The 16,842-nt window shown below is 51.1% G+C and overlaps 2 protein-coding genes across 2 annotated transcripts in view; one reads left to right on the forward strand and one right to left on the reverse strand.

The window, feature by feature from the left end:
- Positions 1-72: 72 nt before the first annotated feature.
- CHRM4 (cholinergic receptor muscarinic 4) lies at positions 73-6,646 on the forward strand. Its single transcript, XM_019519296.1, has 2 exons — positions 73-180; positions 3,273-6,646. The coding sequence occupies exon 2, from the start codon at positions 3,278-3,280 to the stop codon at positions 4,748-4,750; it is 1,473 nt and encodes a 490-aa protein (XP_019374841.1). The 5' UTR covers positions 73-180; positions 3,273-3,277; the 3' UTR covers positions 4,751-6,646.
- A 3,915-nt stretch (positions 6,647-10,561) lies between these two features.
- The window catches only part of MDK (midkine (neurite growth-promoting factor 2)), a 13,335-nt gene continuing 7,054 nt past the window's right edge, over positions 10,562-16,842 (reverse strand). The window contains exons 2-5 of the mRNA XM_019519302.1: positions 14,723-14,802; positions 14,416-14,577; positions 12,488-12,649; positions 10,562-11,323 (exon numbers count right to left, since the gene is read on the reverse strand). Coding sequence (XP_019374847.1) covers positions 11,298-11,323; positions 12,488-12,649; positions 14,416-14,577; positions 14,723-14,801 — 429 coding nt within the window. The 5' untranslated portion in view covers position 14,802 and the 3' untranslated portion in view covers positions 10,562-11,297. The remainder of the gene's footprint in view (positions 11,324-12,487; positions 12,650-14,415; positions 14,578-14,722; positions 14,803-16,842) is intronic.

The raw sequence follows: 16,842 nt of genomic DNA on the forward strand, positions 1-16,842 counted from the left end.
CTTGCTTGACAGGAGAGGCTGGATGCACCCAGCTTTACAGAGCTAGAATGCGCTGTGGGGCCCTGGGCTTTCCCATTGCCGCAGGTTATGCTCTCATTACTGTACCTGACCAGAAGCCTGCTGTTTTCTCTTCCCCAGGTCTTGCTCTTCAGAAGGAGCAATTTGCTGACAGAGACCCAGGTGAGTTCTGTCTAGCCACCTAGCACAAGCCTTTCCAGGATGCAAGGCCGTACGAGAGACTCTACTATTTTGTCTGGGTCTGTAGATAAGTCATGAAGGCCTATGCAAAACAGCCACCCACTCCAAATTTTCCAGGACAGCCCCAAATTTCAGGGCTGTGCCTCAGCATTTCCCAAGTACTTCCTGAAATAGGACTCTCGTTCCAAATTTGCAGAATTGGTCCCAGTTGCATACAAGCGATGTCTTGCTGGGTCTGAAGAAAGGACTCAGTGCAGTGTTGTCTGGCACTCTGGGAACATGGCTGAGCTGTTTCCAGTCTGGGAGGTAGCCATGGGCTGTCATAAAATTTGCTCCGAGAAAGCTGGTTACTTAAGGCCTGCTGACATCTGACCTAAACATACTTAACCAGTTGCATGACATCAGGACACTACTGAGGGTGTGATGCATACACTGTCATCCAGTTTTCATGTTCACTGCAATTGTGGAACTGGCCCCAAGCCATTCAGCTTTTTACAGGTAGCCGGGCTGTACAACCTGGGCCCATTCAGTCATCTGGGCAATGTGAGCCCTGAATCTGCTTCACCCTCCCTCCTCTACTGGACATCACTGTTCTGAGTAACATGCCCAGGTGGGCAGTGCCCTAACTGCCAGAAACACCTAAAGAGGTTGGGAGCCCCAGGGTGGTCAGCCCTGCCCGGAGCGGGAGGAAACATGTAAAGCCCATACAGGCATTCTGTCCCTAAAGAACTGCAAAGGTCCCATCAGAGGAGGCCCCATCCCATGAGGCTGGAGAGGCTGGTGGCTCTGAGCTGGAACCGTTCCATTTTCTCCAGCCTCTGATGTCACCAGAGAAACTATGACACAGTAGTGAGCACGACCTGCCATGCAGATACTCCTCTAGCCTTGAGCCCATAAGGTTGATCAGTGCGGTCACCTCCCAGCCGTGCTGCTAGGAACACAGAACCTCTCAGGGCAATGGCCACAGAGCCCACCCTGCGAGCAGTTAAACTGAAGGCCCTGTCTTGTGCTCCTTTGGGTGTTGTGTGAGGAATTGGTGCAGCTGTAGGATAAGCTGGGGAGTTTCTCCTGACTGTGCATCAGGTTTGACTAGGTGCTTTGACTTTCTTGTTGACTTTTGACTTTTACAGATTACTTACCTCTGGGGGTCTTACTGATCCACTGACCCATGAGACACACCTGCTGGTCAATCCATTGTCTTGTAAGGATGGGTGGCTCAAGGTGTGAACAGCCAAGGTGCAGAGGTTTAAAGTAAGGCATTGCTCTGTGAAATGCAATAGAGACATGAAGGCAGGCAGTTACTGGGGGAAGAGGTGGGAACTTTGTCATCCAACGAGCAGAACATGGAGACATGGTGCATGGAGACTCTTATCTTTAGGCTCTGATTCAGACCTGGTCTGGGTGGCTGGAAAATGAAAACCTTGCCCACTGGGTAGCTGCAGAATGAATCTGGGGCTCAGTCTGCTACTGAGAACAAGTGCCTCTGTCACAAACCACCACAACCCTAGCTGGGCCCCTGGCTCTTTTAACTGCAAGGCAGAGGACCAAAACTGGCCACAGGAATGGCACACTCTGGGGCCCAGCAAAAGCAGGTTAAGGCCTGTCAGTGGCCAGTGAGGAGATGGAGAAGAAAGCTGCTCAGCGGCTGCCCATGTTGGATCTTTGCTATGGCTAAATTGAGGATCTTTGTCAGATCATTGCCTGGTTCCCACTAAAGCCTGGGTAGAATGATAATGCAAGGAGTGGAAACCGAGCTGGGTACTTGCTGCTTTCATTGCTTTGTGACTTTGCATCACTCTCAGTGCCTTTTGCTGGTAAAAATGGTGCTTCATATGGACAAGGGGGCAGAAGTAAGACCTGAGGCTGCTGCTTTGGCTTTCCATAAGGGGGAAGCAGTCTTCCCATCCCACTCCACCAAACCCTTCTTTTTCCACTGCACCTTCCCAAGGAATCAGGTACAGGGTATGAGTTAACCAGTACAATCCAGGGAATGGACAGCAGAAGGCAGGGTTTCCACAGCAAAAGCCTGGAGCATGGGGCTGTTGAGGTCTCTTGGCTGCAGCCTTGCCTTGGCTTTTCTCTGGTCTCTTTGAGCCTTTGTGTTTCTCCATAGTCTCATGCGCTAATTAAAAATGAGGTTGAGAGGTGCTTCCAAGGCTTCACAGTCCCTGATTACAAACTTGTCATAACTAGCTCCTGGGGATGAGGGTTATAGGGGCAGACAGGAGTGGGATGACAGTGAGATTTTCAAGCATTAGCTAAAAACGACATTGTCCTGGGAAAATGCGGAGGTTAAACGAGACACGACTGTTCAGGCTGAGCAGTTACTCTGTTTGCCCAGCTGCTCCCTACATGCCCAGACAGAAGCTCATGGAAGCTGCTTTTCGTTTGGAGTTTCTTCTGTAGGGAGAAAGTGCAGGCCTAGTCTGCAGTGTGGGAGGAAGGAAAGGAGGGCTGAACTGGTCCCATTCCTCTGGGTAGGAGATGTCAAAAGGAAACACCATCAAAAAGAGAGGAGAGGGGCTCTCTTCTGATGCTAGCTCCATTTGTACCAGCCGAGTCAAGCTGCTGGAATTGTAGAGGTGTCAGTGGGTAGAATTTTGTCTGTTGTTGTAAACACCACCATTTCCTCTGCTCATTAATATTGAATTCAGAAGAAAGGTCTGTGAAGGGCAAGGTGTCATACTGACATGACTCTGTCCTGACCTGAAGTGCTGCCTCTGTCCCTGCCTCCCTAATACTCCAACCCTGGACACCTTACATGCAGCTCTGCCAGCGTCCCTCAAATATTTAAAAAGGCTAAAATTCAGGACTAAAAAAAGATAACATGGTGGAGCCAGGCAAGAATGGAATGGGGAGAACGGGACTGAACAAATTAGGGAGAAAGGGATAAGGAGGAAGAGTGGAAAACTTTTACGAAGCCAGAGACATCACACAAATAGAAATATTGTTAAAGACTGGGGAAACTAAGCACAAGCAGCCCACAATCCCAGAGCTGCAAAGGCAAGGACAAGGGACAAGAGATGAACGCCTACTTACAATATTTTTCTCTTCTGTCTTTTCCCCATCTGCAGACTCCATGCATAATATCTCTGCTCAGCCCTGGCAGATGAAGATGGCTAATCTTACATATGACAACTTTACCAATGGCAACCGATCTGAGGTGGCCATCCAGTATCCCTCCAACCAGTACAAGACTGTGGAGCTGATATTCATTGCTACCGTAACCGGCTCTCTCAGCCTGGTCACGGTGGTGGGGAACATCCTCGTCATGCTGTCCATCAAAGTGAATCGTCAGCTTCAGACTGTGAACAACTACTTCCTCTTCAGTCTGGCCTGTGCCGATCTGATCATTGGGGTCTTCTCCATGAACCTTTACACAGTCTATATCATAAAAGGCTATTGGCCTCTGGGGGCCGTGGTGTGTGACCTTTGGCTGGCACTGGACTATGTGGTGAGCAATGCCTCTGTCATGAACCTACTCATCATTAGCTTTGACCGATACTTCTGTGTCACCAAACCCCTGACCTACCCAGCTAGGAGGACCACCAAGATGGCAGGATTGATGATTGCAGCAGCTTGGATATTGTCCTTTGTTCTCTGGGCGCCTGCTATCTTGTTCTGGCAGTTCATTGTTGGGAAGAGGACGGTCCCGGAGCGGGAATGCTACATCCAGTTCCTGTCCAACCCAGCTGTGACCTTTGGGACAGCCATTGCTGCTTTCTACCTCCCTGTGGTCATCATGACTGTACTGTACATCCATATCTCACTGGCCAGCAGGAGCAGGATAAGGAGGCATAAACCAGAGAGCAAGAAAGAGAAAAAAACCAAGCCACTCAGCTTCTTTAAGAGTCCTCTGATCAAGCAGAATAGCAGTTCTCCCAAGAAGGCGATAGAGGTGAAGGAAGAGGTAAGAAATGGGAAAGTAGATGATCAGCCCTCAGTGCAGACAGAGCCTACAGGCCAACAGGAGGAGAAGGAGACCTCTAATGAGTCCAGCACAGTCAGTATCACTCAGACCACAAAGGAAAAGCCAGTGCTGGAAATTTTGCCAGCTGGGCAAGGGCACAGCCCTGCCCACCCACGAGTTAACCCAGCTTCCAAGTGGTCTAAGATTAAGATAGTCACCAGTCAAACTGGTAGTGAATGTGTCACAGCCATTGAGATTGTCCCAGCTAAGTCAGGAGCCTCTGACCAGAACACGCTGTCAAATTCCCGGCCGGCCAACGTGGCTAGGAAGTTCGCCAGCATTGCCAGGAGTCAGGTGCGGAAGAAGCGCCAGATGGCAGCCCGGGAGAAGAAAGTCACCAGGACTATATTTGCTATCCTGTTGGCCTTCATCCTCACATGGACTCCCTACAACGTGATGGTCCTGATTAATACCTTCTGTGAGACCTGCGTACCAGAAACTGTGTGGTCCATTGGGTACTGGCTCTGTTATGTCAACAGCACCATCAATCCAGCCTGTTATGCCCTCTGCAATGCCACTTTCAAGAAAACCTTTAAGCACCTTCTCATGTGCCAGTACAGGAACATTGGCACAGCTAGGTAAGCTGGCACTCAGGGTCCACTTGGCAGAGTTATAAATATATTCTCCTTTGCCTCTTTGTTTAGAGGGTTCTCCGCTCACCACTCAGAACAATGCAGACTGTTTAAAGACTCCAGATGATGCCCTTCACCCAGTGCTAGAGAAGATCCAAGGCAGATGCTAGATGCAGCTCCTGGATCATTCTCATCCTGTGGGAGAGCCTGAAGAGCCCATAGACATTCACCAATCAAACAGCACCTGGTTTTCTGCCACAGCCCCAGATCCTAAAGAGGCAAAGCCAGAGGCAGGACATTATAAGGAGGCACCAAAATTACCTCCAACCTTTGCAGCTTGCTGCTCTTGAGATGTTGGCTAAACTAGCATCAGTTCTTGATGTCACTCTAAAACCTACATGTATTTCCTGCGGATTATGCCTGTGTGCAGGGTGAGATGTCTCTGTGCAATAAGGTGTGAGGTAAGAGCAAGTCCCTTCTTTCGCTGACTGACTATCCTGATGGCTTTACAATGCTTGTAAGTGTGGAGGGATGTCAGGAGATTTTCAGCATGCTCTTAACCTATATAACACTGAAGACAACAAGGAACACAGGTCAGCCACACAAGGTGGTTGTCCCAAGGTGTCAGCTGATTCATTTTTGGACCAGCTTGACATGGATGTGCTCATGGAAGATATTGGATCATTCAGACCCCCTCCTGGGGGCCAGGGCAGGACTCGTCCCTATCATGTCATCTCTAGCATTTTTAGAAGTCCCAAGGGGAGGAGTAGCACCCCCACATCCTTCCTTTTGGGGAGACGATGCCACAGCCTGATACAGCAGCTTGCCTGGAAGCTTTTCCTGAGCTTCAACCTCAGTATTCCTCTGCGAGTTCCATCCCCATCCTCGCCGGAGGCATGGAACGAGACTCTTGTGTCTAGCAGATAAGGGTAAAACCCCAGTGTCGCCCTAAGAAACACCAGAACCTAATACTGCGCAGGGGAAAAAGTGTCAGCGCGAGATAGTTCTTTCTGCAGCCCTGAGGGAATGTGACCTCTGAGAACCATGTGGCAATGTTAAAAATAACTGTCCTTGGGGGAACAGGGAGCTGATGCCCTGCTCAGAGTACAGTGGTGTGCAGAGAGCAGTCTGGAGATGGGTAAGGCTCTGCTGCTGGAGCTGAGGATGACCTTGAAGGGAGTGACAAACTGACCCTATAGCTCCCTACAAGGCTGGGGCTCCTGCAAGGTCCACAGGGCCAGAGAGTGTGCTCCCCTGACTCCCAGTGGGTGGGGGAGGGACATTTCACCCACTGGTCTCTGGACTCCGGCTGTAAGTTCCCAGAGTGTGGGTTCTGGAGGAGCGGGGAGGGAGGAATGACATCCTGGACCTCCCCACTAGCTCCAGCTTCAGGTGCAGGCCAGAGCCTAGGGGTGTGATAAAGCTGCTGAGCTTTGTAAATGGGTGTAACTCTCTTGTCAGTGTTGTTATGGAGTCCTCAGCATGTGGGGTTCATTGTAAATGTGCAGCCCAAACCCCAGCATAGTTGTATATACAGACCAACCCAATTAATGCCATTGCTCAGCTTCTCCCAAAGTCACGCATCCTAAGCACCACTCTGGCACAGGTAGGCACAGCTGTGGCAGGTGCAGATCATGGCCTAGGCTGATGAGGGGCAGGGATGATCCCTGCAGTCATCTCCATAGAGAGCTGGGAAGGGTCACTCTCTGCACGTGGCATCCCCATGTCCGTCCCAGGGGATGCTGTGCAACTGAGACAAGGGCTGCTCCTTAGCCCTGCTATGGCATCAGCCTCACTGCCACTGCCTTTAGGATAATTTGCATAGTGTTACCCAAATGCCTTGCATTTTTTAATTATTACAATTACAGTGGAACCCACTTCAATGAATAAAGGAACCAAATGAGAAGCCAAGGGCCTTCCAGTGGTTAACTCATTCCCACAGACCTGGCTCCAGAGTCCATCCTCTGCATGCACCCTGTGTCAGGGGTCACTGCCTAGGTGACCACTAGCCTCTCTGGCAAAGCCTGCAACAAGCAGCTGCTGCTGCTGCTGGGTGTTTATGAAACCCTGGCAGAGACGATGTGCTTCCCTGACTTGGGGGGCAGCCATGGGCAGGGAGCTCTGGTACAGGGGGCTCAGCAGGCATTCATGCTGAAGGAGGGTATGGCTACAAAACCTGGATGCTATGGAGAAGGCTTTACCTTTTGCCCCAGCACCCACTGGCTGGAACAGACTTGTCTTACCCTAGTGTTTTCTCTTGCCCTCTATAGCACCCCGTGCTGGCTGATAGAGACTGGTAGCTGTGTTATATTACACCCCTTGGTGGTGAGGACACAGCTGGCCTTTCCCACCTTTCTGCTCCCTGCAGTTCCTCCACTGGCTCCTCCTTAAACACTCTCCCCTTCATGGCACCACCAGTGTTTACACTTCTGATCCAGCCAGTCCCAGCCAAGAGATCAGGGCCAGTCATCCCCATAGCAAGCATCACCTGCAAGCCCAGTTCAGTGCCCTGGTCCCAGCTGGACTGAGTGAGCAGGGAAGCAGATCCCCTGAGGCCACAGGCCCCACCTATGCCAGCTCTTAAATGCCAGACCCAGTCCAGTCTCCTTGTTTAGGCAAAAGTGAAAATTCTTGCTCCTGACTGTCCATGTGCTTCTTTGCTGGCTTCCTGGCTTGCTTCCTGGCTGTGACTGGTTTCTGATCCTGGTAAGACCCTTAATATCTCCTGATTCTAGTTCTCTGCTTTGATTCTGGCTCTACCTTTGGCTTTGGCTTTCAGCTTCTAACCCTAGGTAACCCTTGGCTTGCCTTGTCTCCAGCTTCAGCTTCTGAGCCTGACCTGTCCTGACTTTGGCTACAGCTTCCAAGTCTAGTTCTGATGCTAGACTCTTGTGGACTCCCAGCTCCCTGGGAGCTGATTTGGACTGCACCCATATTTCAGGTGTCCAAGCACTAGACCAAACCACCTATGCCATGGTGCATAGCAACTCCTTGGTGCTGCTTCACACTCATTTGAGGAAGGCTTTGCATTTGGATTCTGGTTGGAGTCCCAGTATTCTTCACCTGGGTGTAACTGTTGGCTGGATGGCTCACCTGGGAAAGGGATAAGCTGCTTCAAGGCAAATGAAAGCAAGATGCTCCAGTTCTGTATGACCTCTCCTGTTTGTTTCAGGGGCTTGAGAGCAGGATTCTTCTGGAGTATTATAGTCTCAGAACCTGGGCCATGCAGGCCTGGGCTCAGAGACACAAAAAGGATCCCATGGCATAGAGCAGGGCTTGCAGGTAGGGGAAGAAACGGGGGAGGGTTGGCTGAGGAATAGCAACTATTCTGTCTGCTCTGGATAGAAGCTGTTCTGCTCAGTCTGTGCCTAAGAGGCTTTTCATTGCTCTTGGTCTGGCTTCAGACATTCCTGTTGTGTGCTGGTCTGGTAACAATTACCTTGCATTAGCTGAGGCATTCCAGAGTGCTCAGGAGCCCAGGGCTGGGCTGCTCTCCCTGGAAGGGGAGGGTGGCTTTGGGGAGGGCCTTGGGCAGCTTCAAGAAAATTCTGGGAGTGCCTTTGAGGCTTTGCTGTCTAGAGTTACTGGGCACGCTGCCTGCCCTCAGCCTTAACCGCATGGGGGCCATTAGTTTGGCCTAGGACTAGAGGCTCCAGTGAACACTGTCTGATTGCCCATGTTGCCTGCCAGGGGCACAGTAATTGCTACCAGACCCATGCAGGGCTGGCATTGTGGAGAAGCTGCGGGGCAGAGTTCAAAAACGTGCTACTGAGAAGGGAACTTTCTCTGTTACAGTTCCCAGCTGTGCATTGGTGCCAGCATCTCTCCTGCTCCCCCCACACTGGCTTTCCTCACCTACTTCTCTTGCTGCCTTGCTGTACAGTGGTGTTTAGGGAAGCAAAAGCAGAGAGAATAACAGAACGACCCTGGGGGAGCAGGCTTCCCTCCACTCCTTCTGAGGGAGCAGGGGCTAGAGGCAGCTCTGGGAACAGCTGGAAGATGCTGGTAGCATCTAGCTCACCTGCCCCCTCAGGTAAGTGCCAATACAGCATCGGGATTCTGCCAAGGGACAGGCTGGCAGCTTGCTGGGCATCTGAAGGGGACATTTAACTGACATGGAGAAGAGGTGGCAGCCTTCTTTCCTAGGTCTTGCAGGTCTCAACCTGCTATGGGGCCAAAGGGACCACAGAGTCTGTAAGGCTGTCCAGACGCTCCTTCTGCCTTGTGCCCTTCTCTCAAGCAGCTGTGCTGGGCCCTTGCCTAAGCAGGACTCTCTGCCTTATCAGGTGGGGGCCAACATCGAATTCCCCAGGGGCATTCCTGTTCTCCCAGGAGCTTTGTAGCCACTTGAAATTTCCTCAGGAGCTGACATACTCTCATTATTCTGTTGTTGGTGACCCAGCTCCCTGATGGTCCTCACCCAGCCTCAAGTCCTGCAGGACAGAATCACCACAGCAGGGTCTCACTCAACTAGACTTGGAAGCTGTGGCTTTCTGCATCCACTGGACCAAACTGGACCCTGGTTTTCCAGTCACTTCCTTTAAGGTGTTGTTTTTTCCAGTCTGGTTGGGAGTGAAGGCCGGAATAGCTGTGGCTTCCCCACGGTGTGGCCCCACACCCCTGCTCACTGCAGTCTCTGGCTATGAGGTATTGCCTAATGCAGGGAATGGCATTTTTTCCAATGCCAGGCCAGAGTTCCCATCTACATGAGACTCCCAGTGCCTGTGGAAGCCTGGGCCTGAGCAATGGTGGGCTTCCCCACAGGCAGTGGTTTTGTCCCCACATCTACGGCATCTCCAGTGCCAGAACTGAAGTACACAGGCCTAGGAAGATGGGACACCAGTACTGGAAACCAGCCAAGTTGCAGAGTAGAGGCAAAGGAAAAGCAGGTCAATTCCCATGTACCTATGGGAAAACAGACTTCATCCTGGACCTTCTTCCCCAACCAGCTCCAGCTGGCAGAGCCAGCAGCAGTCTGCACACTTCTATCCTTTGCACACAGCTTAGACAGCACTTGTCCACATGCATCTTCGGGCACATGCCTGGTGGTGGGGTAAGAGGTGTGCTCTGATATTGAACCAAGCCAGGAAGCAGCTTCTTCAATACAAAACCCTTGGTGGCACACAGCAACCTCTTCCCCAAGGCTACCTCCCTTGGCGATTCCCTACTTTTGGTGCCTGCCCCTGGCACAGCTTTACTTTCTCATAGGAATTTGGACCAAGATCCAGGGATGCATTTTAGAAGCCTAAACATTTGGATTGAGGTGGAATTAGACAGCCAAGTCTAAAAATATGATCCAGAAACTCCTGCTGCAGCTGCCACAAAACCTGTTAAGTGCTTATATTCACTTGGTGCCTAGATCTTGGACCACAAATTTCCCTGGGACCTAAACCTAAGCTTCCAGTCTCAGGAACTGGCTACCTAACTCCCTTTTAAGCCTTCTTCCAATCCAGATGGAAAGCAGAGTAGTGCCTAAAGTCCTGGCCAAACTGGCTACCCAGAGTAAGCCTCTGGGGGTACAGAGCAGTCCCTGGAATGATCTAGCAGTCACCTCATTAGAGCAGGTATGTCACAGCCTCCCCTAGCTTTCCTTCTGACCTCCAGAACAAGAGGAAGACTTGGCACTGTATTTTTTTAAAAGACTTTTATTGGAAAAGAAAAAAAACAATTTTCCCAAAGCGGTGAGGACTTGCCCAGCACCGGTGTGAGAGCATAAAGCAAGGAGAGGCTGCAGTGCTCCAACACAGACAGCTCAGAAGGAATGGGAAGAGAAAAAGGGAGAAAAGGGAAATGCCCATTAACTTGGGGGAGATTTTTTTTCCCTTGGTTGCTGCAGGAAACCCAGTCAGCTGCTGGTGGCAAGCCAGGCAGCAGGAAGGGGTCACCCTGAATGAAGAGGCCATATCTGAAAGAGATATCTTCAGAGGAACCTGGGCTGGGGGGTGAAGGAGGACTGAATGCACAGAGGACCACAGGCAGCACGCAGACGTGACCTCTTGCAAAGTCAAGGAAACCAGAAACAAGGCAGCAATGGCTCCAGGTCTTCCCATTGCATGTGAGCCCTTTGGTGAAAGTCCAGAGGTGTCGGGGCTCCTTGCATGCCCACCCCTTCCACCTGGTTTACTTGTCAAGGTTTAGTTTTTCTGTTTCCTGAAAGCACCACTGTCAATCAGATGAGTCATAAGGCTCCCAAGTTCGCCAGGGCAAGGCCAACAGCCACTTGGCTTCAAAGACAGGCCCAAAATGCAAAAGGCTCCAGCCATTACCAGCCCAGAGCACCCCACACATCACACCGAGTATCTGAGAACAAGAGCAGGACAGGACATGCCAGATAGTGGCAGAGGGAGGGTACAGGGAAAAGAGACAGCACCTCTGACAGGAAGGGGTGGATTTGCTCTCTACAAAACTAGTGATTAGAAAAGGCATCTTGGTTAAGGAGGAAGAATGGAATTTGGCAGAACATCGCCAAGCGGGGGGACCAGGCTGCAGCTCCAAGTGATGTGTCCAAACAGGTTCAGGCACCATGTCCAGGGGTTAGGGGGAAGGTCTCCTCCCCTCTAGTCCTTCCCCTTTCCTTTCCTGGCTGTTTGGAAGAAATAAAACAATAAGAGTTAGCATTTTCGGAAGCCCCACCTCCTACACACCTTGGCTTGGTATCTGAAGTGGTCAGTTCAGTGTGGCTGTGGCTCATTTGGTACCGAGCAACTGCATGACTTGGGTTTTAACTGAAGAAATTTACAGGCCAAGCACTGACAGTGAATACAGCCAGGGCTGGGGGGGCAGGAACCTTGTCCATCTGTGCTGTTGCCACGCAAGTGTCTATTTAGTGAGTTCCACACTTGCCATTCCCATGGTCCCATGCAGCATGACCTCCTGTTGGCAGCTCATCTAGACCTTTTTCCCTTCATCATAACAGGTGCCATTATATTTGCATTAAACTCAGCTGCCTTCTGAGGGTGCAAAATAGACAGAAGGACTGGAAGGGCAAGAGGAAGGGAAAAGAATGTCTAATGACTGGCTGTGATCAGGGCAAGGACTCCCCAGGCATTGAGGAGGGAAATGTCTCCTTGGTGTTCTCCTCACCAACTGTCCTGCACTCACCAGGGTAAAGCAAACACAGTTGGCTGTTCATGGTGGTAGCTGAAACTCCACTGGCATAAACGAACTGTATGGCAACTCCTCTAAATGACCAGCGATAGGTTTGGATCAGGGCCCTTCACTTTGAAGGATCCCAAGCATCTCACAAGCTTTACATGCCACACAGGATGCTGAGCAATGCAACAGCCCACTTAAAGTAGAGGAGAGGAGGGGGAAAAATCTTGGTCTGGATTTCACTAGGGACTCCCATAACCAATAGAAACTGCAGGCCTCTGGAATGCAATTCTTCAAATAGGAATGTGACTGGGAAACAGAGCCAGCAGTCTGACTCTTGTGAAAGAACCAGGGATCTTAGCAAAGGTACCTGGGCCTGGTATTTTGTTCCCTCCAAAAGATGTCCCTTGCAGCTGCAGGGTGCTTCACAACCCTGGCAGGACATTGTCTCAGCCCTGAGCCAGAGGGAAAGGCATGCCTTGTTGTATCACCAGCACCACCCAGCAGCCTGAAGGCTTTCCTTACACATGCAACCCAGATGGACCCAGCTTAGCCTGGGAGACCTACCAGGTTTGCACCACCAGGTGGGGATGGTTACTCCACAACTGTTCCTACAGTAACACAAGATAAGGACCATGGAGGGTCAGGGACTGACCTTTGGATTTTGACTTGATCTTGGGAGAGCAGGGTTTGGTCACGAGGATGGTGTCCTGGCACTGGGCATTGTACAGGGCTTTCTTCAGGGTGCCAGAGCGGGTTTTGAAGCCTGTTTGAACATTACATCCAGTCCAGTTCTCAAACTTGTACTTGCAGTCAGCTGGAAGAGAGGTGAGGCTCATTAGACAGTGCCCAAGTTAAATGCCAGCCCCCAGGAGTCCTGGGCACAGTATCTGTAGTGGCAGGCAAGCAGAATTTACTTTACTATATCAGACTGATCTGCGCTGCACTTGTGATCCCCTGGTCAGCAGCTACACTGCCTCTTCTGGTGCCCAGAGATATAAGCCCAGGTATACTGCAACACAGAATCCTAGAAAATTAGGCTTGGAAGAGACCTCAGAAGGTCATCTAGGGCAACTCCCTGCTCAAAGAAGGACCATCCCCAACTAAATCATTTCAGTCAGGGCTTTGCTGAGCCAGGCTTTAAAAACCTCCAAGGATGGAGATTCCATCACCTCTGTAGGTAACCTGTTCCAATACTTCACCACCCTCCTAGTGAGAGTTTTTCCTAATACCCAACTTAAACTTGCTTTGTTGCAGCTTGAGACCATTGCTCTTTGTTTTGTCATCTCATCTGTCACTACTGAGAATGGTTTAGCTCCATCTGTTTGCAGCCATCCTTCAGGTTGTTAAAGGCTGCTATCAGTATGGGATGCTGGCACTGCCACCTTGCACACACACACGGGAAGGTGGGTCCTGCTAGTATCTGTACAGCATGGACTCTCCTTCCAGTGGGCCCGGTACACTTCTCAGCAAACAAGCCACTCAGAAGGCCCAGTGCCCAGACAGTGAGGCACCACTATATACTGGAGGGCAAAGGCAAGCCACCCTAACATGAAGCCTTGAGGGCAGCACCAACCAGCATGGTTTCAGGGGTGGCCTGGCAGAGGGGATAGCCCAAGGTGCTCCCAGACATGACCTGCAGGAAGGGTAGCAGAGCTTCCAGCAAAGGAGAGCATAAAGCTAAGCAAAGCAAAGCTCAGCCGTGTGACACTGAGGCAAAAGGCAGGCTGTGTGGTGCCTGTTCTACTTTTCCACTATGGACCATCAGTCTGTCCAGCCTAGTGAACAATCTCCTGCTTCAGAGGACATGAGCAAGATCTCACCTAATGCAATTCACCCCCAAACATCACCAAGGCACCACCGTGACTTGCAGAACCTTTCTAGCAGGAACCTTCCCAAATAGAGACCAACATAACCCCGCAGCCAGAGTGAGTTTCCACTCATTTCACTCCCATTTCATACGGAGCTCTCTCCCAAATATTTGTGTATGACTACACACTGGCTGTGAGCACCACCCTCCTCTCCCCCCTTTTTCTAGACAACTCAGAGCTCAACAACGACAACTGCTGCTGGAGCACTAATTTGACTGGAATCTAGCCTTTCACTTCATAGCAAAGTAGGACTGGAAGGGACATTTGTAGGGCATTTAGTCCAATCCCCCCTTGTCCCACTAATCCTACGACAAACTGCTTTGCTCCCTTTGCAAAGGACAGAGCTGACCTCACAGGAAACATGCTGAAATCAGGGAACCCATAGGGCCCCCTACAGCCACTCTCGTCCTTAACAGACGTCTCAGCATGCAGTCCTGTTGTGACTGGAATAGCAGGGCCAGACCATGTTGTACTGGGACAGGTTGTCTCCACAACACAAAGGAACCATGACAACAGGCACAAGGCAGTGAAGAATCAGGCCCTGTATGGAACCTGGGTGGGCTCCTGGCAGCTGCCTCCATAGCCCTCTGAAACAGGTAACAGACATGACAGTCACAGAAGTCCTACTCATTTTGTATGGTGAGGGGAAGCTGGTGGTGCTTGGCTGTCCCCCAAGCCAGGCAATTCTTTTGGGATGAGGCCATACACGCACCTCCAAACTCTTTCTTCCAGTTGCAAGGGATCTTGCACTTGACTCTCTTGGTCTCCTCCTTGCAGGTCCCCTCACGGTAGCCTAAACCGCAGTCTTTGCTGTTAGGGACACAGGACCCCCACTGCCACTCCTCACACTCAGAGCCATTCTTCTTCACCTTGTCTGCAAGATATAGGAGGGAGAAGGCCAACACTGTGAGAATGGAGACCAGCATGGACAAGGGTCCCCCGCCTGCCCTGTTGCCACCCCAAGTAGAGGGTCAGGGCAGGGTCCCCATACCCTGAGCACCCATGAGTTTGCCCCTCACCTTTCTTGTTTTTACCAGCCTCAGAGGTTGCAGCTATGATGATCAGCACCATGACGAGGAGAAGCCCACGGACCTGCATCCTGCACAGGGGAAGGGAGAAAGACAAGAAAGAAGTCAGCAGAGAGAGGGAACCCTGTAATCTGGAGGGACAGGGGGTGGCAGGGAGGACCCAGGAGAGACATCGGGCAAGTGTGAGAAGGGGAACATGAGGCTAGTGGAAGGGAACAGAAATAAAGGTTTTACAAAATTACAGTGGTGGGGTAGGGGGGGGTGTTATCTGGGGCTGTGTGGTTTCAGGTGTGCTTGGTGGTATTAGGTTCTGGAGGTGATGAGGACAGGGATTAAGAGTGGGGCACAGGGAGGATGGGTCACTCTTCCCTGGGGTTTGAGGTGGCCCAGGGCTGAAGGTTTAATTTGCTCCGTCTTGGAATGACACACCTCCCTTTCTACTCATCCCATAGCCCTGATCAGTTGCTGTGCAAGGCAGTGTCTGGAAAATGGTGACCTGGAAACGTGTGTGTCCTGCAAGGAATAGCAGAAATGGTGACCTAAACCTTCCTTGTATTGGGACTATCTGGGCAGGGCAGGGGAGGGCAGCTGACTAAGAGGAGAACCTATTGCTATGGTCTCTCTCAGCCCTAGTGCTTGACTTGAGCCTGCCAGAGGGTGTCTAGGTCCTTCCTAGGGTGTCAAAGTAGGAGCCAATTATGATTACAGAGGTTCATGGAGGAAGGAGGAGTGTGTCCTCCTGGTTTCATAAGGAGGGGTAAATGAAGTGATCCAAGTTTAGTCATTTGGCCAGCTGTGCAGAGAGCAGGACCCTCTGCGTCCCACAAGCTCCTCCTTTACTAGGATCTTCCAACAACTTAGCCCCTTTCATCCAGATATCCTCAAAACTGAAGTAGGCAGGAGCAAGTTAGTGGGTGCCAGCAGGTGTTCCCCAACCTCCCAATCCTGTGCATCTTCCTTTGGGAATTCAGCCTGGTTGAAGTGCCACCCTCTCAACTCCCTTGACCCAGGGCAGGAGACCAGGACTGTGGCCTTTCAGGTTGCTGTAAGTATCAGCAGAAAGGGAATTCAACTCCTAAGTGAAGGGGGGTGAAGACAGGGGTGGGTGGGGAGGGGATAAATGGAAGTAAACAGGAGGATAGGGAGATCCTGCTAGCTCTGACTGTAAAACACTACTTATTCACCAAAAAGGGCAGCCCCTTCTTGCCTGAGGGAACAGCTGGGTGTTCTTGGGTGGAAAGATTTACAAACAAGAAAAGCGTTGATTTCTAGGAGGAAGGAACCCAAGAGAGAGAACAGAAGCAGCAGCCAAAGGTAATGACCACCAGCTCACATCCACCCTGTTGAGTGAGAAGGGGACTGCATGTTAACTTTTGGGAGACAGCACTGAACAAAGGTGACTGTGAGAGGATCAGTCCCAGATGAACAAGGCAGGTGCAGAGACCTCAAAGTATGACCTTAGGAATTTCTCCATAGACCAGGGCCTTCCTTGTAGCCCCTTCTCAGGCTCTATAGGCTATGTGCAACCACAGCGTACATTCAAGTTGGAGAAGAGAGCTGGGGTCTACCAGCACCACAGGCCTAATCTCTCAGTGACCCTAAGAGGGGCCCATCTCATATTTCACGGTAGGTGACTGCCAGATTAGGCCTCTCATTTCAATTTCTCTGAAGTAATCTCTCCTGAAGTGGTGGAACCCCTTTAATAAGTGTCAACAAGTGTAGAGGGCTCAGGCTGGATGTGGGAACATGAAAAGTACAATCCCCACCTCCAACTTCAAACCAGGAGCAGGCAGAAGGAGACTGGGAAAGCTGATCTGCCTGAGGGACTTGCTGCTTCTGCCCTTGGAAAGCTGGGAAGCCTCCTGACTGGCCGTTGGCAATAGCAAGGCTCTGCTCCCCATTCCCTGTCCCTGGTATTTCCCCAGGCCCTTTCTGTCCCCGTATTTCCCAGTGCCTCTTTTATCTAGTTCCCAGCAGGCTGCCTTGCCTATGCCAAAGATCCCCAAGGTTGGGCGACTACAGCTGCTATGGAACCTTTATCCGGCTCCAAAAGAATCCAGGGCGGAAAAAACCCCCTACAGCCATCAGTTTTTTTGAGGACTAAAACAGAA

The sequence above is a fragment of the Gavialis gangeticus genome, unplaced genomic scaffold (assembly GCF_001723915.1).
Source record: "Gavialis gangeticus isolate Ggan-Ray unplaced genomic scaffold, GavGan_comp1, whole genome shotgun sequence".
NCBI lineage: Eukaryota > Metazoa > Chordata > Crocodylia > Gavialidae > Gavialis > Gavialis gangeticus.

Coding starts and splice junctions, on each gene's coding strand:
- CHRM4 (XM_019519296.1), top strand. CDS start 3,278: ATGCATAATATCTCTGCTCAGCCCTGGCAGATGAAGATGGCTAATCTT.